Raw genomic sequence first — 23173 nt, forward strand, 5'->3', positions numbered from 1 at the left:
CACCTTGTAGTCAGCATGGTGACTATGTTACTTTATTGGAGGTGGGTATGTGATGGAGAGATAAATTTCATCCAAAAACAAAATATTCTAAGTAATTTGTATTTTTAAAGTACAAACTTTTAAAGAAATTTTTTTTTCTATCTACACAAACTCGACTTCTTAACATAGGGCACTGATTTCAAACCAAGCTGGAACAGGTGTTGAATTCTTTAACAAGGTAATTACCGCAATGAAAGGTGGTAAAAGCGGAAGAGTAGCCGAGGCCCACCACCAGTCAGAAGAATATCACTTTGACCTTTTGGCTCAAGACTGAGAAGAGTGGTTGAGAAGGGAAGTTTCACATAAAGGACACAGGTTTGCATAGCTAGGAAAAAACAAATTATGATTTGCTCCTATACAAAATACAAACCTTTGTCATTTAAATAGGGAGACTCGCTACATGGTTAGTCGAAAGTTCCCTAAAACCGAACTGGGTGGTGCTTTCTTTTTCCTGGAAATGTCAGTCTGCCTGGTCCCATACAGGAACAAAGGAGATGACTCTGGCAACCTTCTATCTGCCTCAAAAGGATGACAAGACAGATAGAGCATGGCCTGTCCAAGTTGAATTGTACATGGTCAACTAAAGAAACTCTTCTAGAGGAAATCAGTTTGGAATGATATACCTGGTGTATGATGATCAATGGGTTGGTATAAATTTGATCATCCTTTAGGAGGATGGAGGGTATACTTCTTTAGGATTTAAAAATAGAGCTCAAAATTGTAACTTACCAGCATCAATTCAGATCCACCATGTAACATTTCGACAGCTTTGTTCCCAAGAGGAAGCCAGAAAAAATGGAGACCAATTTATTCTGCTATTCATTCCAGACTGACTTCTATAAGGTACCATAGACAAGATCCTTTTTGCCTTGTGCAGGAGGCATGCTGGCTACACAACTAATTGAACAGCCACCATAGGACAAAGTAGCAGTAATAAAAATATACATGGAAATGTAGGTTATTATATGGTAAGTGAGCATGTATATCCGACGATGACAAATCTCATACATAAATTGAGGTGGATATGCTGCCTCATAGTGAAGGGGTTAAACTTAGGATGAACGATCAGGCTCCCTGACACTAGGAGACCTACCCAGTCCTTCACCACTAGCATCACTGGGGACACACGAGACATGTAATTGCACAGAAGGGATCAGGAAAAACCTTAGCTACCAACAACCTTAAACTAATGTAGGACCTACGTGAAAACTTTGCCCACAACTTCCTTTGGTCAAACTCGTTGTCAGCAGCCTGTACGTAATTCAAGGGCTCTAAGTTTCCAGCCTCCGAAGGGGATCAGCAAACACTAAGGGTTTCCAACACACTAATGAATCTTTAAAAAACTTGCCAAGGGCTGATCCAGGGGTGACCACAGTAGCCGCAACAACCAAAAAAATAGAAGCCGCAAAAGACTTCACAGGAGTCTTAGTAAGCATTGCCAGTGTGACCTCAACGAATGCTTCACACACTTCTCCTTCACGGCGCAGGCCTGTCATTGCACTGGAAGCCACGACCTACATTCAGTACATGAGGATGCCTGCACACAATTATCCACACTAGGATGGGGTGAGTGTGGATTTAGCCAAAACCAGCTGCAGAGTCCACCCTCCCACCGACACACAAAAGCTTCTTGATTCCACTTCATAAATAAGCAATATCAATATCCTGAAAAGAGAAGGAAAATTAATGTTTGCCAGGATCTGTATATAGATCAATACACAACAGCTGCCAAAACAAAAGTGAAGACTCTGCAGCTGGTAAGGAGGCAGGGCTTCTCACCCCGCACCCTCCCCAGCTGAATAATTGCTTGTTATCCTACTTTAATGACCAATTCCAGTTCCCATTGGGAGTTATTAGGTCATTTGACTGGCCAGACAATACTAAATGGGATCCCTCTCTCTGGTTATGGCTCTTTTTTTTATTTTTTGCCTATACGTGCACTGAAGTATGTCCCATTATTTCTACATTTTCCCCTGTCCTCATACACATGACAACACTGCAATTACTAAATTATTACTAAATAAGACTTTTTCATTCCAGGATTAGCTACTGCCTGTAGTTGTTCAGTGGCTAAATTCCTCTTGCTATGGGTAGAAGACACTTTAAGTATGGTATGCATCTCTTCGAGGAGGACACTCTAAAATCAAATAATTATTCTCTAGTCTTGGGTAGTGCCATAGCCTCTGTACCATGGTCTTGTACTTTCTTGGGATAGAGTGCTCATGCAGGGTATACTCAGGCACACTATTCTATCTTAGTTCTCTTCTTTTTTATTTTGAAGTTTTTATATTTAATATATGAAAGATCTATTTTAGTGTTGTTATTGTCCCTAAAATATTTCATTTTAATTGTTCACTACTGTATTTATCTTGTAGTTTATTTATTTCTGTATTTCCTTCCTCACTGAACTAATTTTCACTGTTGAAGTCCTTAGGCTTATAGTATCCTGCTTTTCAAATTAGGTTTGTAGCTTGCATAATAATAATAATAATAATAATAATAATAATAATAATAATAATAATAATAATAATGATTATTATTGAAAGACGATGGTTTGTATGAAGCATAAGAACAAAAACGTCAAATTTCATTTATTGTATAGTTAAATCTAAAAAGACTTATGCGGAAAATTAATAATTACCTTATAAGCCAAAGTCCCTGGTGATTGAATTACATTGATGCTATAATCAGTTGAATCACTTGCTTCTGAGCCTGAAAATTGCTGTTGCAGTAATTTTGGAATTCTGGTCACAGTCTCATTATGTTTTAGCCGCTTTTTCATATTAGTAACTTGTTTCATGGATTTTCTTTTTTTGAGCATCATAGATTCTGGGGAAATGTTTTCTTTATCTTCTGCAATGAACACAAATAATTAGATGTAAAAAAAATAGAAAATAAAAAAAATACTCATGTCTTACAAATATCATCTGAGAAATATAAAATGTTGTTGTAAAACTAATATGGAAATTTAAAAAAGGGATTTTGACGAAGGAAAAATCTATTTCTGGGGAGAGACCTGTGACGCCCGGCGAAAAGTCCTTCTTTGTACTTTTTCTGATATAAATCTTCCAAATATACCAGAGAAAATTAAAAGCATGGAATGCAGAGGTTACAACCCTCGCGCGAGCACCTTGTTGGTGTCGTATATCTAACAAGGGCGTTTGTAAAACACTATTCACAGGCTGTCTTCCATTTAGATAATCCCTTCATCAAAGGGGGAGGGCCGTGACAGGCCCTAGAGAATACAGTTGGGTTACCCTACCGACACCCACCACTCGCGCTCACTAGGTCATCCTTCTGCAAGAACATATGGCTTGGCAAGGAAAGGGTGGGTCCGTACAAAAATCATCGGGAAGGGTTTCGCCGGGCGTCACAGGTCTCTCCCCAGAAATAGATTTTTCCTTCGTCAAAATCCCTTTTCTGGGTCGAACCTGTGACGGCCGGCGAAAAAGTACCAGAGAATGCCTTCCAAGCCCAATAAATTAATAACATAATGAGGAGAATACAATCACCATGTACGACAATACTATGATATAATAAAGTAATCGTCCAATTACCAACCAGCCAAATGACATAGGGAACGTAAGGTTAAATAATAATGACGACAAGGAACCAACCGAGTGTCGAATCGCAAAAGGCATCAAACCTTACATGTCTAAGTATATCTAAACATTAAAGGAACGGTAACTACAATAACAGTTAAACCATAGGAATTAAACATGGCAAATATCATAGGGCTAACGAACTACCAAGGAGAGCGGCGACGTGGTGTGAGTGGCGGGTAGGAGGGAGAAGAGAAGAGATGGAAGAAAGGAAGAAGAGGAGATTAATGGGGAGAGATAAGGCTCCCCTCTGCCATCGTTGGGTATTTAAGGGCCTGTAAGATCTTTAGATATTGGCGTTTGACAACCATAGGGGATTTCCAACCCGTATATTTTTTTTTTTTTTTTTAAATCATCAAAGTCCCTGTTCTGGAAATCATTGTTGGAGGCATCTACTGTCCGTATATCATGAGCCTGGGGAAATGATTCCGGATTAGTATGTTTAATGAAGTAGAGGATTTGTTGCCTGATACCGTGAATGGAAATAGTACCTCCTTGTTCCCTGATAACCAAGGAGCCAGACGAGCGGGTGGCAGTTCTAGCTAAAAAGGGGCTTGAGAGTGTGACTGTACACGGAGAAAAATCCTGGGGATGAAGAATAATCTTCCGAGAGGAGCACCTATTTTGCGGATCCTCATTTTTTAGCTAGGGAAGCTTTGTCTGGAAAGGAGTACTTCGGCTGAAGGGAGGAAATCTATGTTTTCCGGGTTTCGTGAGAGCTGCTAGTTCTGATGTTCCATCACCTGAAGCCATAGCCGTTAGAAATAAAGTCTTCCTAAGAAGAGTGATATAAGAGCAGGATTCATTGTCCGTGTCCATCGCAAGTTTGAGAACACCGTTCAGAGACCAAGAGTCCTTTTGTGGCCGAACCGAAGGTAGAAGCCTAGCACATGTTTTTGGGGTTGATGAGAAATAGGAATCAGCTAGGTTAATGTTGAACCCAACAAGGTAGATCTTCTTCAAAGCTGACTTGATGGTGGTTAAAGTGCTAACTGTTAGGCCTTTGTCAAATAGGAACCTCAAGAAAGAGATGGCTAAATGCGGGGACATACGAGTATGGTCTGCACTCTCAGGGGACCTACTAGTTGTTAACGGCCGAATCATATTGGCGAATTGTCGAGTCCCTTTTTGTCCCATTCGATGAAGAGATCGTTTCCGGTTCAATGTTCACATCTCTACGAGCTGCCAACTTCCTGTAGTCCACAAAGTTAGAGTTTTGGCTATCCTTGAGTAATCTGACACAGTGAGTTTGGATACTCGGGTCAGTTTGAGGAACGGGATCCGGATGGGACTGAGTTTCAACTCGAGGAAGAGAGGAAACCAACTGTTCTTGGCCAGTGAGGTGGTACTAAAGCCACTGCGCCCGGGAAGGAGCGTAGTTTGTGTAAAAGTTTTTAGAAGATTCCCTGGGGGAGATAGGGAAATCTTCTTCTAATGGTTCCAATCCCGGGGTAATGCGTCCATGGCATAAGCCCGAGGGTCCAGGGTTGGGGTCACATAACAAGGAAGTTAGTGATTCATCTGAGTTGCGAATAGATCTACCTGGAGGCCTGGAACGAGCCTGAGTATCCACCGGAATGAAATTATGTCTAGAGACCATTCTGACTCCAGTGGATCCGTCCTGGATAGTGAGTCCGCTCTCACATTCTGGCCTCCCGCTAGGTGAGGTGCTGACAGGAACCAGTTCTCTTCTGTTGCCCAGGCGAAGATAGTGACCAGGATCTGATTCAGGTTGGGTGACTTGGATCCTCCCCTGTTGACGTAGTGTACTGCGTCTGTGCTGTCTGACACTACTCTGATGTGGGTCGACCTCGGAGGAGAGTCTCTCTTCAGGGTCAAGAACACTGCCATGGCTTTGAGAACAATGATATGGGACTGTTTCATGGAGAGTGACCAAGAACCTGAAACATCTGATGTTCGGAGTAATCCCCCCCATCCACTTAGAGACGCGGCTGTATGGAATGTCACTTGTGGAGGTGGGAATTGTAGAGGAACCGATTTGGAGAGGTCCTTCGGTTCGGACCATGGGTGTAGTCTCATTTTCAAGACAGAGGGGATCTTCGAGACCATGTCTCTTATAGGTACTGTAGCTCTCTTTCTCCAAACTCGATTGATGTCTTTGAGTTTGGCTTTTATTAGATCTGTTACTGAAGTGAATTGGAAAAGTCCGAGGATACTTTCTAAGGCTCTTCGGACACCTGTTTGTGTTTGAGAAAATTTTTTGATCTTGGAAACTATTCCTCTTACCTTTTGGAAGGGAGAGACAACGTGTGCTTCGAAAGGTCCCACTGAATGGCTAACCATTCTAAGCGGACTGATGGTTGCAGGCGAGATTTTTTGGAGATTGACCCGAAATCACAGGTTGTCGAGAAATTGGAATAATTCCTTCGTAGCTCTGTTGCCTTCTATGACCGGCCGGGCCCAAATGAGCCAACCGGCCAGATAAGCAATGATCTGTATCTCTTGGTTCCTGAGTTGTTCTAACACTCTCTCTCCTAGTTTTGTGAATATCCTGGGATCAATGTTGAGGCCAAAGGGCATGTCTTGAACACAAAGGCTTTCCTGCTTAGGCGGAAACCCAGATAAGAAGAGAAGTTTCGAGCTAAAGGCGCAAGATAATAGTCGTCGGTAAGATCGACAGAGGTGGTGACGGTCCTACGGGGAAGTAAGGTCCGTACCTGAGAGATAGTCAACATCCGGAACTTGTCGCAGAGAATGTAAGAGTTTAGCTTGACAAGTCCAGGTCCACTCTCAATGCCGCCAAGCCTTTCTTCGGAATTGTGAACAGGTGGCTTTGGAACTTCAGTGATCGATCCCGTTTGATTGCTTCTTCTTGAGTGACCCTGTGGTGTACTCTTCCAGGATGGAAGTGGATTTCTGGGAGAAGGTCACTGGTGGAGGAGGAGGACCTTGTGGCCATTTTCACCTCAAACCTTTAGAGATTATGCTATGAGCCCACAGACCGAAGGTCCAATGGTCTCGAAAGTGGTAAAGTCTACCCCCTACCGGAACCACCGCGTTGTGAGGGGGTGAATCTAGGTACTTTCCTTCTCCGAGCCCCCCTTTTTTCTAGGTCCGTCTCGATGGCGAGACTGTCTTCTACTCCTGTAGCTTCCTCTCTGGTGTCCACGAGAGGAGCCTGAGGGTTCGGATCTAGGGCTGTATGCAGGTAAAACATCCCAACGGGGTTGGGCTGTGTACCTGGGGAATCAGTGAGGTAGACCACCTGATGAGGGGGATTTGGATGCATAGACGTCGAATCGGAGGGAGGCTGTGATGACGAGTGGGTAACCGACTATCGATTCCTGTCTGATAGAGGCCTCAGACAGAACGTATTTCCCACAACTAACCCGATCAGACCATCAAACGTGTAGGTCGAATTGGAAGGGCAGATCTTGGAATTATCGTAACCCCCAGACTGACAACATCCTGGTCCAGACAGATCGGGCCTGCCCTTTAGGAAATAATACTGTTACCTTCGGTACCTTGTCTAACCTAACCAAGGCAATCTCTTTCAATCGAATGAATCCGTTAAACGGGAATTCTAGTACCTGGGAGTAAATTCTAGGTCCCCCAGAGGGAGAATGTCTATGCCATCCAGATTTATGGTACCATCTATATATGGAACATGTAAGGCAAATCTCTATGCGTTGTTTTTATCGAAGGAGGTTACTTCGATATGCCTGGGGCTGTAGGGGGAAACTTCTGAGTTCCTGAACGGATCTGACTCACTACCATACTTTTGAGCTCCGTCATAGCCCCTTGGTTTTCCCTAGAATGTGTTGCTTTTAGCAGTCACGGTTTATGTAGGGTAACATGAACATCAGGATCCATTAAGGGTCCTAGGTCGGTGACGTAGGTAATTGCAAAGCTGAAGGCTCAAAATTCATCCCCACCTACCTGCCCGTCCATGGGGTCGTCGTCCAACCTTAGAGAGGACACTCTGAGGAGATAGGGACCTCTAGCTGGAGCATTTCTTCCCAACCTTGATAACCAAGGGCGGAGAGCCTCTCTTGCAGGCCAGAGAGATTCATCATCATCCTGACGGGAACCATGTAGGCGAACCTTCTGTAAAAGAAAGGGGACATAAGTCTGGATGTTCCTTGAACTTTGGTTAGTGATCCTATTCACAGGCTGGGATCAACTGTACAACTCATAAAATTCAATTTTAAAGAAAAATCATTTAATGTACTATCTTTTGGGGTATAGTTCGACACTTGTATTCATGAAATGTGACACTGATGGCGCATCCGCCACAGGTTGGCCACCCCTGACTCAGACGTTCAGAACCGGGTCTAACATTATTTACTGGCTATTAGTATTCTATTGATTCATCTGTTCACTGACCAGAGTTTCAAGGAACAGTAGATAGCCTCTCATGGCATGGTTAGTCTCGACCCGGCCCTTCATTAGAAGGGGCCAACGTTTGGTTCCCAGTACTGAGTGGAAACTTATTTCTATTTGAACACTATGTTGTATGGATATTTATTCATATTTAGGCATAGTTAGAATTGAATATGTATAAATATAGGCATAATCAATTTATTTCTATTTGAACACGATGTTGTATGAATATTTATTCATATTTAGGTATAGTTAGAATTGAATATGCACAAATATAGGCACAATCAATTTATTTCTATTTGAACACTATGTTGTATGGATATTTATTCATATTTAGGCATAGTTAGAATTGAAAATGCATAAATATAGGCATAATCAATTTATTTCTATTTGAACACGATGTTGTATGGATATTTATCCATATTTATACATAGTTAGAATTAAATATATGCATAAATATAGGCATAGTTATGTTCATATATTTTTATTTGGACTTTCAAGAATAACTAATGAATATTACCAACGCAAATTCAAAGTGTCATTAAAGTAAGTACAGTTTACTTTGTATTCATGTTAAATCCTTTCCTTTACAGCAAAACAAGAGATTGGCCACCCGTGGTCTGAGTGAGCTCTGTCTGTATCGGAGCTCCGGTAACAATCCCCGGTACAAAGGTCCGTCATAGTGACAACGTGAACACCAGAGGAAAACTAATATTAACCTCAATGCTGATCGCCTGTACGATATCCGGTTAAGCCGGAGATTCGATGAAAAGGATCGTAATAACGATATTGTGATTATTTATGAAAAAGGGGTTCATACCCTGATTCTGATCGTCTGATTGATCTCTGTTTGTAACGGAGAACTAGTGACAAAGGTCCGTCATCGTGAAAACGTGATCCTCAACGGTACGATAACATTCTCTAATACTGAATGTTTGTGTTATCTCCAGTGAAGCCGGAGATTCGATGAAAAAGGGACCGTAATAATGAAACTGTGAAGTCTTCATCGGTATCACATTGTTAACTCCGGTTCTGGCCGTCTGCTTGATCTCTGTTTGTACCGGAGATCCGGTAGCAAAGGCCCGTCACCGTGATATCGTGACCGTTCCCGGTACGATAACATTAACCTCAATGAATGATTGTGTTATCTCCCGTGAAGCCGGCCGTAACGGTGTAATTATGATCAAACATGACAAAGGTTCGTGTGTAAAAGGCTTCAGCCGGAGTCTGAGTGCCGGATTACACCGTTGCACTCCAAAAATCTGCTCCTGAACGTTAACTAGTTCTCACCCAATGAGTATCCATATAGCGGAGCATAACTCAAGGCGGAGCTAAGCATAACTTCGGAGCTAAGGGTGTCGGTATAAAACGACCCCAATTAATGACTCATACACTAACGTACCTATTAATAGTGTTAGCTATATTAACAGTAACCACATCAATAAAAACGTTTATAATATTAAACGTACTATCATCAACTCTGATACTAAGAGGAGGCTTGAATAACTCGTGATCGTATAAAAACGGAGAACGGGAAATTCACCTCTCTTACTCGAGCTAACAAAGAAAACGAGAGAAGGGATAACTCATATCCGTAGAACAGGGAACGAGCAGTCTCTGTTTTCGCTCTCAAGGTTACATAATAAAAAACTAACATCACACAATAAAACAAGAACATTAATAAAATTTATTGCTTTTCTTAGTAATAACCAAGAACGAAGAATAACGTAACAAAAAAACAAGGATATAGTCTAAATCGAAGCCTCTGAGGCGAGTACAAACTAACAGACTAAATCGCTAAACTTTAATTCGCTATTCTTTAAATCGCTATTCTTCGTAGGTCCAAATTGGACTTGCAAGCAAATAAATACCATAGTAAAAATTAATGATAACACTAAAAGGCCATAAAACGTAAGTGATATAACTTAGATGACAGAGTACCAGATGGGCAAAATTAACTAGAATATTTACCGAAGCGAACATAACCCAAAATGGCTGCCGATACCTCGGCAAGACAATCGCTTCCAAAACTAAAAACCACCATATTGGAAACAGAACAAATGCCCGGTACTGTCAAAAGCTGCCAAAACAAACTATGGTACTTAACATTGGTAAGGGTGAAGTATCAACGTCAGTCATGTTGAATTAACGACAATCACTTCGAAAAACACTGGGCAAAACACTTATAAACTTTGCTGGCAAGTCCAACACAGAAGGATGACCTAGTGAGCGCGAGTGGTGGGTGTCGGTAGGGTAACCCAACTGTATTCTCTAGGGCCTGTCACGGCCCTCCCCCTTTGATGAAGGGATTATCTAAATGGAAGACAGCCTGTGAATAGTGTTTTACAAACGCCCTTGTTAGATATACGACACCAACAAGGTGCTCGCGCGAGGGTTGTAACCTCTGCATTCCATGCTTTTAATTTTCTCTGGTATATTTGGAAGATTTATATCAGAAAAAGTACAAAGAAGGACTTTTCGCCGGCCGTCACAGGTTCGACCCAGAAAATTCTTTAGTTATCTAAGTAAAAAAAAAAATATGTTTACAATAGTTAATAAACATGGTAAAGGAACCAAATGTATAATATACTGTAGCTGAATTATGTAGAGTTAAGCTAAAATCTGCCTTCACTCCCCCTTTACATACACTCTACAGAAGTACTGCATGAATGGATCTATTCGGTCCATCCCTAAACAGTAAAAAAAAATATTAGGGTATACTATACTGCTTGCATGTCTAACCCTACCACTTCATAGAAGGTTACCGCTTATATTTTTACCCGTTTTGCCGTTTTAGAAGGTAAAAGTTTTTAAAAGTACAGTAATTTGTAATTTCTTTGGCTAAGCAAGCCTGTGACATTTAATTAGCAAGATTACTACAGCAGGAAAAGCTGGAATTTGTCGTTGAAGCTGGCTAACACGCAGTTATCCAAGTGGTGAGGATGTGGGGCGAGAAACTCTGCTCCCACTCCAGTCAGAGAAGACTCACTTTGGATCCTTCGGCCTAGAAATTAGAGGAGTAATTGAGGAGGGAAGTTAGATTAAGACTCAGGTCTGTATAGCTAGGAAAAAGACAAATCACTATGAAAAATTTGTTATTTGTTTTTACATATCATACAAACCTTCGTCCTTCAATTAGGGAGACTCACTGCTTAGAGGGTTGAAAATCCCCATGGACCAAAACTGGAAGTGTTCAATGCTTGATTTGAGGAGAAACGAAGTGAGAACTACTGACACCCGCTATTATCTGTTAACTGTTTTCCATAAGGATAAAAATCTCATGGGACTTGGGTTGTACTATAACATTTTTACTATATCAGCCAAGAAGAACATATTCTCCAAAGGTGATGTCAAATACCCAGTACTCTATATGATTAATGGGTTAGCATATGATTCACTATTCTTAGCATTATTATTGATTTTTTAAGTAATAGATCTCAAAGAGTTGTTGTTGATGGGCACCAGTGAGTTTAGGAATGTGATATTTGGTGTTCCACAGGGTAGTGTTCTTGGCCCATTATTTTTCATATTATATACACTTGACATGTGGTGTGGCCTAGAAAACAAGCTTGTTGCATATGCAGATGATGCTACTCTCTTTGCATCAATTCCATCCCCTGAATGTAGATCTGGGGTTGCTGAATCCTCTAATAGAAATCTAGCTGAAATTAGTGCTTATTGCAAATTATGGGGTATGAAGTTGAATCCTAACAAAACTCAAAGTATGATTGTAAGTAGGTCAAGGACAGTGGCTCCTCAACATCCAGAACTCAGTATTGATAATGTTTCTTTAACTTTATAACTTTTAAAATTTTAGGTGTGATTCTCGACAGCAAATCTACTTTCTGGGTCGATCTGTGATGGCTGGTGAAAAAGGTCCTTCTTTACACTTTTCTAATATAAATCTTCCAAATATACTAGAGAAAGATAAAAGCATGGAATGCAGAAGTTACAATCCTCGCGCGACCACCTTGTTGGTGTCGTGTATTTAATAAGGGCGTATGTAAACCACTATTCACAGGCTGTCTTCCATTTAGATAATCCCTTCATCAAAAGGGAGGGCCGTGACAGGCCCTAGAGAATACAGTTGGGCTACCCCACCGACACCTACTACTCGCGCTCTACAGGTCATCCTTCTGTTTTGGACTTGCCAGCTAAGTCGGTAGTGTTTTGATCAGTGTTTTTTCGCAAGTGTTTGTCGTTAATTCAACATGACTGCCGTTGCTACTTCACCTTTACCAATGTTAAGTACCATAGTTTGTTTTGACAGTTTATTGCAGTACTGGGCATTTGTTCTGTTTCCAGTATTGTGGATTTTAGTTTTGGAAGCGATTGGCCTGCCTCGGTATCGGCAGCCATTTTGGGTTTTGTTCGCTTCGGTAAATTTTCAAGTTAATATTGCCCATCTGGTACTCTGTCATCTAGGTTATATCACTTACGTTTTACGACCAATCTTATTAATAGTTTTTACTATGGTATTTATTTGCTAGCAAGTCCAATTTGGACCTACAAAGAATAGCGATTTAGTCTTTGTTATAGTTTGGTACTTGCCTCAGGAAGGTGCTCGTTTTAGACTATATCTTTGTTTATCTGTTACGTTGTCGTTATTCTTTGTTCTTGGTTATTACAATTACTAAAAAAAAAGCAATCAATTTTATTATTTTTCCTATCATATTATTGTGTGATGTTGGTTTTTTATTTTGTAATCTTGAGAGCATGAGCATAGAGTGCTCGTTTTCTGTTCGACAGATACGAGTTACCCCTTCTCTCGTTTTCTTTATTAAGCTCGAGTAAGAAAGGTGGATTTCCCGTTTTCCGTTTTTTTACGGTCACGAGTTATTCCTGCCTCCTCTTATTCTCCGAGTTGATGATATTACGTTTAATGATATTCATGTTTTATTGATGTGGTTACTGTTAATATAGCTAGCACTATTATTAGGTTACGTTAGTGTATGAGTCATTAGTTGGGGTCGCTTTATGCCGACACCCTTAGCTCCGCCTTGATTTATACTCCGCTATAATGGATACTCATTGGGTGTGAACTAGTCAGATATTTGGAGTGCAAAGGTCAAATCCGGCACTCAGACTCCGGCTGAGGCCTTTTGCACACGAACCTTTGTCATGATTGATCACAATTACATTTTTATGGTCCCTTTTTTAATCGAATCTCCGGCTTCACTGGAGATAACACAGACATTCAGTATCGAGGAATGTTATTATATTGCTAAGGGTCACGATTTCACGATGACGGACCTTCGTCACTGGATCTCCGGTACAAACAGAAATCAATCAGACGATCAGAAGCGGAGTTAACATTTTGATCAATCAGACGATCAGTACCAGGGTATGAACCCTTTTTCATGAATAATTACAATTTCGTTATTACGGTCCTTTTCATCGAATCTCCAGCTTAACCGGATTTCGTACAGGCGTTCAGCATTGAAGTTTATATTAGCTTTCCTCTAATGTTCACGTTTTCACTATGACGGACCTTTGTCACCGGATCTCCGGTGGCAACAGAGATCACTTAGACCACGGGTGGCCAATCTTTTGTTCTAGCTGTAAAGGAAAGGATTTAACATGAATACAAAGTAAACTGTACTTACTTTAAAGACACTTTGAATTTGCGTTGGTAATATTCATTAGCTATTCTTGAAAGTCCTAATGAAAATATATGAACATAATTAGCAATTTTAAAGAAAAGTCATTCAATTTACTATCTTTGGGGTATAGTGCGACACTTGTAATCATGAAATGCGCCACTGTTGGCTCATGCGCCATAGGTTGGCCACCCCTGACTCAGACGTTCAGAACCGGGGTTAACATTATTTTACCGATGAGGTTTATAGTTACATGTTATGTGGTTACTGGATATTAGTATTCTATTGAGTCATCTGTTCACTGACCAGAGTCTCAAGGAACAGTAGATAGCCTCTCATGGCATGGTTGGTTTCGACCTGGCTTTTCATTAGAAGGGGCTAGCGTTCGATCCCAAGTACTGAGTAGAAATTTATTTCTATTTGAACACGATGTTGTATGGATATTCATCCATATTTATACATATATATAATTAAATATATGCATAAATATAGGCACTTTTATTAGTTAAGAGTTATACGGCTGATCCCAGCCTGTGAATAGGATCACTAACCAGAGTTTCAAGGAACATCCAAACTTATGTCCCCTTTCTTTTACAGAAGGTCCGCCTACATGGTATGGTTCCCGGAGTCATGCATGCTCTGCTACGAGCTGTCCTCGCTACTCCGGACCCATGATGTAAGTTGGTTCTCATATGTTTCCTTTTGGTATCCTTTGGCGATGATTTAATTTGATCCGGATTAATGTATGCATTGCTTATTGAAGAGAACGGTCTTCTCCTTCATCATTAATCCCCTCACTTCTTTCAGGATGATGATGAATCTCTCCGGCCTGCAAGAGAGGCTCTCCGCCCATGGGTATCAAGGTTTGGAAGGAATGCTCCATCTAGAGGACCCTATCTCCTCGGAGTTTCCTCTCTAGGGTTGGACATCGACCCCATGGACGGGCAGGTAGGTGGTGATGAGTTTTGAGCCTTCAGCTTTGCAATTACCTGCGTCACCGACCTAGGACCCTCAAAGGATCCTGATGTTCATGTTACCTTGCATAAAACCGTCACTGCTAAAAGCAACACATTCTAGGGAAAGCCAAGGGGCTATGACGGAGCTCAAAGATATGGTGGTGAGTCGGATCCGTTCAGGAACTCGGATGACTCCCCCTACAGCCCCAGGAGTATCGAAGTAACCTCCTTCAATAAAAACAACACATAGAAATTTGCCTTACATGTCCCATATATAGATGGTACCATAACGCTGGATGGCATAGACGTCCGCCCTCTGGAGGACCTAGAATTTATTCTCAGGGACTAGAATTCCCATTCAATGGATTCGTTCGATTGGAAGAGCATGCCTTGGTTAGGTTAGACAAGGTACCGAAGGTAACGGTATTATTTCCTAAAGGGCAGGCCCAATCTGTCTGGACCAGGATGTTGTCGATCTGGGGGGTACGATAATTCCAAGCTCACCCCACACAATGGGCAATACGCCATATCTACAGCTGCTCTCATTGTTGCCTTGCCTATTATGGATAAATGGACAGGTCTTACTATTCAAGCTGACAAAGAAGGTTCGGCCATACCGGCTCTAAAAGAGCCGGACCCCACCTCGGGGAGACCTTAGCCTCGATTTATCCCACTGAGACTTTGTTTTGGATATTCAGGAAGAACCAATCTCTGCCCTTCCAATTCGACCTACACGTTTGGTGGTCTGATCGGGTTAGTTGTGGGAAATACGTTCTGTCTGAGGCCTTAATCAGACAGGAATCGAGCAGGCTGGTAATTTCCTCCTGATGAGGTAAAACCCTCTTCCTTCAGGAGGAGGTGAACAAGGTTCTACAAGATGATACGAGAGCAACCCAAAATTGCAAGAAAGGCGGGGCCTCACTGCCAGAAAGAAGATCGAAGACCAAAAGCAAGCTTTCTTCAAAAAGAAGCAGAGAGTTACCCTCTACAAAATGAACCGGGGTCACTGCCATCAATAGTCAGTTACCCACTCAACATCACAGTCTTCCTCTGATTCGACGACTATGCATCCGGATCCCCCCCCTCATCAGGTGGGATACCTCACTGGTTCCCCAGGTACACAGCCCAACCCCGTTTGGATGCCCTCGCCTGCATTCAGCCCTAGCTCTGAACCCTCAGGTTCCTTTCGTGGACACCAGAGAGGAAGATAAAGGAGTAGAAGACAGTTCCGCCATCAAGGCGGACCTAGGAAAAAGGGGACTCGGGGAAGGAAAGGACCTAGGTTCATCCCCTCACAACGAGGTAGTCCCGGTAGGGGGAGAGACTTTACCACTTTCAGGACCATTGGACCTTCAGTCCGTGGGCTCAGAGCATAATCTCTAAAGGTTTGAGGTGGAAATGGCCACAAGGTCCTCCTCCTCCACCAGTGACCTACTCCCAGAAATCCACTCCCATCCTGAAAGAGTACACCACAGAGTTACTCAAGAAGAAAGCAATCAAACGGGACCGATCACCGAAGTTCCAAGGCCGCCTGTTCACAATTCCGAAGAAAGGCTTGTCGGCATTGAGAGTGGACCGGGACTTGTCAAAGCTAAACTCTTACAATCTCTGCGGCAAGTTCCGGTTGATGACTATCTCTCAGGTACGGACCTTACTTCCTCGTGGGGCCGTCACCACCACTGTCGATCTTACCGACGACTGTTATCATGTGCCTATAGCTCGAAACTTCTCTTCTTATCTGGGTTTCCGCCTAGGCAGGAAAGCCTTTGCGTTCAAGACAGGCTCTTAGGCCTCAACATTGATCCCAGGATATTCACGAAACTGGGAGAGACAGTGTTAGAACAACTCAGGAACCAAGAGATACAGATCATGGCTTATCTGGACGGTTGGCTCATTTGTGCCCGGTCGGCCGTAGAAGGCAACAGAGCTACGAAGGAAGTACTTCGATTTCTCGACAACCTGTGATTTCGGGTCAATCTCCAAAAGTCTCGCCTGCAACCATCAGGCCACTTAGAATGGTTAGACATTCAGTGGCACCTTTCGAAGCACACGTTGTCTCTCCCTTCCAAAAAGGTAAGAGGAATAGCTTCCAAGATCAAGAATTTTCTCAAACACAAACGGATGTCCAGAAGAACCTTAGAAAGTATCATCGGCCTTCTCCAATTCACTTCAATAACAAACATTCAAAGACATCAATCGAGTTTGGAGAAAGAGAGCTACAATACCTTTAAGAGACAAGGTCTCGAAGATCCCCTCTGTCTTGAAAATGAGACTACAACCATGGTCCGAACCGAAGAACCTCTCCAAATCGGTTCCTCTACAATTCCCACCTCCACAAGAGACATTCCATACAGCCGCGCCTCTAAGTGGATGGGGGGATTACTCCGAAATTCAGATGTTTCAGGGGTCTTGGTCACCCGCCATGAAACAGACCCATATCAATGTTCTCGAAGTCATGGCAGTGTTCTTGACCCTGAAGAGACTCTCTCCTCCGAGGTCGAGCCACATCAGAGTAGTGTCAGACAGCACAGACGTGGTACACTGCGTCAACAGGGGAGGATCCAAGTCACCCAACCTGAATCAGATCATGGTCACTATCTTCACCTGGGCAACAGAAAAGAACTGGATCCTGTCAGTAACTCACCTTGCGGGAGTCCAGAATGTGAGAGCAGACTCACTAGCCAGGACGAAACCACTGGAGTCAGAATGGTCTCTAAACATAAATTCATTCCGGTGGATACTCAGGAACCATTAGAAGAAGGTTTACCTATTTCCCCCAGTGAATCTTCTAATGAGACTTTTACACAAACTACGCACCTTCCGGGGGGCAGTGGTTTTAGTACCACCTCTCTGGCCAAGAACAGTTGGTTTCCTCTCCTCCTCGAGTTGAAACTCCGTCCCTTCCGGATTCCGTTCCCCAAACTGACTCAAGTAATCCAAACTCACTGTGTCAGATTGCTCAAGGGTAGCCGAAATTCTGACTTTGTGAACTACAGGAAGGTTGCAGCTCGTAGAGACGCGAACATTGAACCGGAAATCGATCTCTTCATCGAATCAGACAAAAGGGACTCGACAATTCGCCAATATGATTCGGCCGTTAACAACTATCAGATTCCCTAAGAGTTCAGACCATACTCGTATGTCTCCGAATATGGACATCTAATTCTTGAGGTTCTTATTTGGCAAAGGCCTAACAGTTAGCACTTTAACCACCATCAAGAAAGCTTTGAAGAAGATCTTCCTTGTTGGGTTTAACATTAACCTAGCTGATTCCTATTTCTCATCTATTCCAAAAACATGTGCTAGGCTTTGACCTTCGGTTTGGCCACAAAAGGACTCTGATCTACGAACGGTGTCCTATAAACTTGCGCCGGACACGGACAATGAACCCTGCTCTTATCACTCTTCTTAGGAAGACTTTATTTCTAATGGCTTTGGCCTCAGGTGATGGAATATCAGAACTAGCAGCTCTCTCACGAACCCGGAAAACATAGATTTCCTCCTTACAGCCGAAGAACTCCTTTCTCCAGACATTGATTTCCTAGCTAAGAAATGAGGATCCGCAAAATAGGTGCTCCTCTCGGAAGATTATTCTTCTTCCCCAGGATCTTTTCTCTGTGTTCAGTCACTACTCTCAAGGCCTTTTTTAGCTAGAACTGCCACCTGCTCGTCTGGCCCCTTGGTTATCGGGGAACAAGGAGGTACTATTTCCATTCACGGCATCAGGCAACAAATCCTCCACTTCTTTAAACATACTAATCCGGAATCATTTCCCCAGGCTCATGATATACGGACAGTAGATACCTACATCAATTACTTCCAGAACAGGGACTTTGATGATTTTTAAACAAAAAATATACGGGTTGGAAATCCCCTATGGTTGTATTACACCACTATCTAAAGATTTTACAGGCCCTTAAATACCTGATGATGGCAGCGGGGAGCCTATTCCCTCTCCATTAATCTCTGCTTCTTCCTTTCTTCCATCTCTTCTCTTCTCCCTCCTACCCGCCACTCACACCACGTCGTCACTCTACTGGGTAGTTCGTTAGCCCTATGATATTTGCAGAGTTTAATTCCTATGGTTTAACTGTTTAAGGTTTAGATATGCTTAGACATGTAAGGTTTGATGCCTTTTGCGATTTGACACTCAGTTGATTCCTTGTCGTCTTAGTTATTTAGCCTTACGCTCCTATGTCATTTGGCTAGTTGGTAATTGGACGTTTCTTACATTATTATATTATATTATTGTCGTACATGGTGATTGTATTCTCCACATTATGTTATTACTTTGTTGGGCTTGGAAGACATTCTCTGGTACATTTTAACCGGCCGTCACAGATCAACCCAGAAAAGGGATTTTGACGAAGGAAAAATCTATTTCTGGGGAGAGACCTGTGACGCCCGGTGAAACCCTTCCCGGTTATTTTTGTACGGACCCACCCTTTCCTTGCCAAGCCATATGTTCTTGCAGATGGATGACCTGGAGAGCGCGAGTAGTAGGTGTCGGTGGGGTAGCCCAACTGTATTCTCTAGGGCCTGTCACGGCCCTCCCCTTTGATGAAGGGATTATCTAAATGGAAGACAGCCTGTGAATAGTGGTTTACACACGCCCTTGTTAAATACACAACACCAACAAGGTGGTCGCTCGAGGGTTGTAACCTCTGCATTCCATGCTTTTATCTTTCTCTAGTATATTTGGAAGATTTATCTTAGAAAAGTGTAAAGAAGGACCCTTTTCACCGGGCGTCACAGGTCTTTCCCCAGAAATAGATTTTTCCTTCGTCAAAATCCCTTAGTGAGAAACACATTAGGTCTGTCTCTTCCTCACTTGCACAAAAAAATTGGCTTATTGAGTGTCTTTCAAGATTTTCAGTGATCAATCTATTCTGACGAAATGCTTTAATTCTTTCATTCTACTTTTTGAGTATTTCTCCTGTCTGGTCTTCAGCTGCTGATTCTCATCTTAATTTGTTGGACAGAAACTTACAGTCTATTAAATTTCTTATTCCTGATTTACATATTAATTTTTGGTACAGTCGTTCAATTAGTTCATTATGTATGTTGCATAAGATTTCTCATAATTCTGACCATCCTTTACATTCAGATCTTTCTGTACAACTCCATCCTGTTCGTAATACTAGGCAGGCAGTTACTTCTAATAGCCAGGCCTTCTCCATCATGAGGCTCAATACTACACAGTATTCTGGAAGTTTTATTCCAGCTGTGACCAAGTTGTGGAATGATCTTCCTAATCAGGTAGTTGAATTCAGTAGAACTTCAAAAGTTCAAAGTTGCAGAAAATGTTTTTATGTTGAACAGGCTGACATAATTCTTTTTATAGTTCAAATATGGCATATCTGTTTTGACGTTGTTACCGTTTTAGAATTATTTATTGTTAATTTGTTCTCTTCACTTATCTATTTCCTTATTTCCTTTCCTCACTGGGCTATTTTTATGTTGGAGCACTTGCGCTTATAGCACCTTGCTTTTCCAACTAGGGTTGTAGCTTGACTAGTAATAATAATAATAATAATAATACCTCGACATACAGGTGTTCCAACACACGAGAAATTTAAGATACGAGGAAAGTTTTGAGCACATTTTTGCCCTAAGATATGAGACAAATTTGGGATACAAGACGGTTCGCTATGCGGCTGAGTGTGCGAGAGGCTGCTCACGAGGACAGCATTGCTCGCTCTTTCCCGTCGGATCTCCGTCGCGTAAAGTTATCTCCGAGCATCGGCAGTAGTGCTTACATTTTTAGTGTGTTTATTTGCGTTAATCACTGCAGAATTAAGTGAATAAGCAATACGTCCAAAGCAAGCTAGTGCAAACAAGGGTAGTGAAAAGAAAAAGCGTATGATGACAATCGAATAAAGCATGAAATAATCGAAAAACATGAGTGGTGTACGAGTAACTGAGCTGGCTCGTCAATATGAGAGGAGTACATCAACATTATGTACCATCCTCAAGCAGAAGGATGCTATAAAGAGCACCAAGCCTTCCAAAGGACTCATCATCCTTTCCAAGCTGCACAGAGATATTCATGATAAGATGGAGAGGTTCCTTTTATGGATAAAGGAGAAACAGTTGGCAGGAGATAGCGTGACCGAGACGATCATCTGTGAAAAGATTAACATTTCTTTTTAGGTGTGTGTACAGTAAGCTAATTTCATTAAAGTTAAATTTAAAGTTTAAGTTATGTTACGTAGTGTTACAAAAGTGTGGTATACCAAATGTGTTGCCATCAAGTCTCTCTCCTCCCCTTTCTTTCTCCCTCCTCCTTCGCACACACCGCCGTTAACCGCTACCGTCTGTCTCGAAGGTAAGAACTCCATAATAATGTCACATTTTATTGCGCATCATAACCAGTACATAGGTATTTGTTATTTTGTGAGCGTATGTTGTGAAATAGAACAATTAAAAACATGTTTTTCCACTGTAATATACTGTTTTTAGGTGTTTTTTCACCGGGTGGGAACAGATTTTTTTTTTTTACTTATTTTATATGGGAAAAATTGATCCGAGATACAAGCGAATTGACATACGAGCTCTGGTCCCGGAACGCATTAAGGTCATATCTCAAGGTATTACTGTACATCTTTAATATGAATAATGGTGCTCTGAAGTGAAACTTACAAGCCTTGGTCCGACCAGCACATAAGGTTTCAACATCTTTAACCCTAGGAAGGGGACAGAAGAATCAGAAAAGGCAGTTATACTACCTTACATCCAAGACCTATGTCTAAACGTTACCATACGAGATGCATCCTTGTCTAATGTGGGAGCTAGGCTGGTTACATAACAGCTTGAGCAGCCACCACAGGTCCAAGACTAAAGGTGTCAAGGGATTTGTGGGTATACTCACCATTCAAACGCCGTAAAGGTTGCCTGTCTTGTAGACGTCTGCCTTCAACACTTGGTTATTTGCAGATTTCTCCTGCAACAAGTGTGGGTCCAATACCACTGTCCTCATGAGCTCTAGTCCAGGTTGGCACCTCGACACTCATCAGCAGATGCATAAGCTCTACGGACGGTCTCACGAAGCCAGAACGTGTTCCTTGACAACAATTTCTTGGACCTACCAGTGCTAAAAAAAAGTCTCCAACACTTAGGTCTGAGATGTCGATTTCTTTTCCGGTAGTACCGCAAAGCCCTCATGGAACTGAAGCACATATGCTCTTGATCACTAGCTGACACCTCACAGGAGGGGATGGAGAGACTCAAACCTGGAGTCATACGCTGATGGACTTTGAGTCTTGGCCACAAAATCCAAACAAAACTAAATGAGACCTTCCATCCCTCAGTGTAAGTGACTTAATAAGAGAGATCATGCAACTCTCTCACTCCCTTTGCCAACTCTAGAACTAGCAAGATTTCTATCCAACTTCCTCAAAGGATCAGAGGGGAACATGTAAGTCTTGAAAACCAGTCACATCCCACTCAGGGTTCTTAAGATCCAGGGTGTGGGCAAGAATGTTTAAAGCTTCTCACAAGGCTAGACTACTCCCAGGAAACAGAGAGGTCTATTCACTTCAGTATAAAGACCAGAGTCAAGGTTAAGTGGTAGCCTTTGACAGCTGCAACAGAGAAACAGTTCTCTCTGTGATGAAAAACAAGGAAATCCACAATCTGTGCTAAGGGTGGCTTCGACCAGAGAAATACCACTTCTACAATACTAACTGCAGAATATGGCCAACTTAGCTTGGTAGACACTTGAAGACGACCTCCGGAGATATCCAGACATCTGTGCAGCACCTTGGGAAAAGCTTATTATTCAGAGGAGATGCTGGATAGTCTTCACCAATTAAGTGCTAACAACTCTACAGCTTGGTGGTACCTCTGCAGGTAATTCTCTTAAGATCGCAACCAAAAGAGCAAGCAGATCGGGATATAACTGCGTGATTGATTGATTGATTGATTTAAAGTTTTCAGGCGTCCTGACATCTAAGGTCATTGACACTGATATCATTTAGTTTATATATATAAAAAAAAATAAAAGAATATTCAATTAATATCATAAACGTTGAATAGTTTTCTGAAGACCTGCTTCTGAAATAAATCTAAAAATGCCACTTGCATAGTAGGACACCTGATGTCCAAGAATCTTGGCAAGGATGAACCTGCCGCCCTCACCTCGAGCCTCAAACAAATATCTATTCCTTAAGTTATTATAATTGGGGCATTCTGTCAACAAATGCCTCACTGTTAGAGGTACTAAACAGTTGTCATAATACGGTTGGTGTTGGCCCTTCAGCAGAAACTCGTGTGTCAACCGAGTGTGACCAATACGGAGACGACAAAGAGACGTCTCCCATTTTCGGGGCATCCTGTTATACCTCCAAGGAGATATGACATTTGTTACTTCTCTCATTCTATTGAAATCTAGACTATCCCAGGGTTGTTGCCATTTATTGCTAAGCAATTTCTTGATGTTAGGTAGGAAATCATTACACGGAATGGGATACCTTCTTGGCAGCAACTCGGATGCAGCATTCTTTGCCAGTGAATCTACCTTCTCATTCCCAGACACACCTACATGTGCTGGAACCCAACAAAATTGAACTGTTATACACCTCACACCAATAATAATAAGCCATTCTAAAATCTTTAAAACTAGAGGGTTACT

General features: G+C 42.0%; 1 protein-coding gene across 2 annotated transcripts in view; it reads right to left on the minus strand.

Moving 5' to 3' along the window:
- The window catches only part of LOC137646055 (myb-like protein X), a 318901-nt gene that overhangs the window by 144266 nt on the left and 151462 nt on the right, over positions 1 to 23173 (minus strand). For both annotated transcript variants that reach the window (XM_068379209.1, XM_068379210.1), the window contains exon 6: positions 2681 to 2892. In XM_068379209.1, coding sequence (XP_068235310.1) covers positions 2681 to 2892 — 212 coding nt within the window. The remainder of the gene's footprint in view (positions 1 to 2680; positions 2893 to 23173) is intronic.

Source organism: Palaemon carinicauda, chromosome 8 (assembly GCF_036898095.1).
Source record: "Palaemon carinicauda isolate YSFRI2023 chromosome 8, ASM3689809v2, whole genome shotgun sequence".
Taxonomy (NCBI): domain Eukaryota; kingdom Metazoa; phylum Arthropoda; class Malacostraca; order Decapoda; family Palaemonidae; genus Palaemon; species Palaemon carinicauda.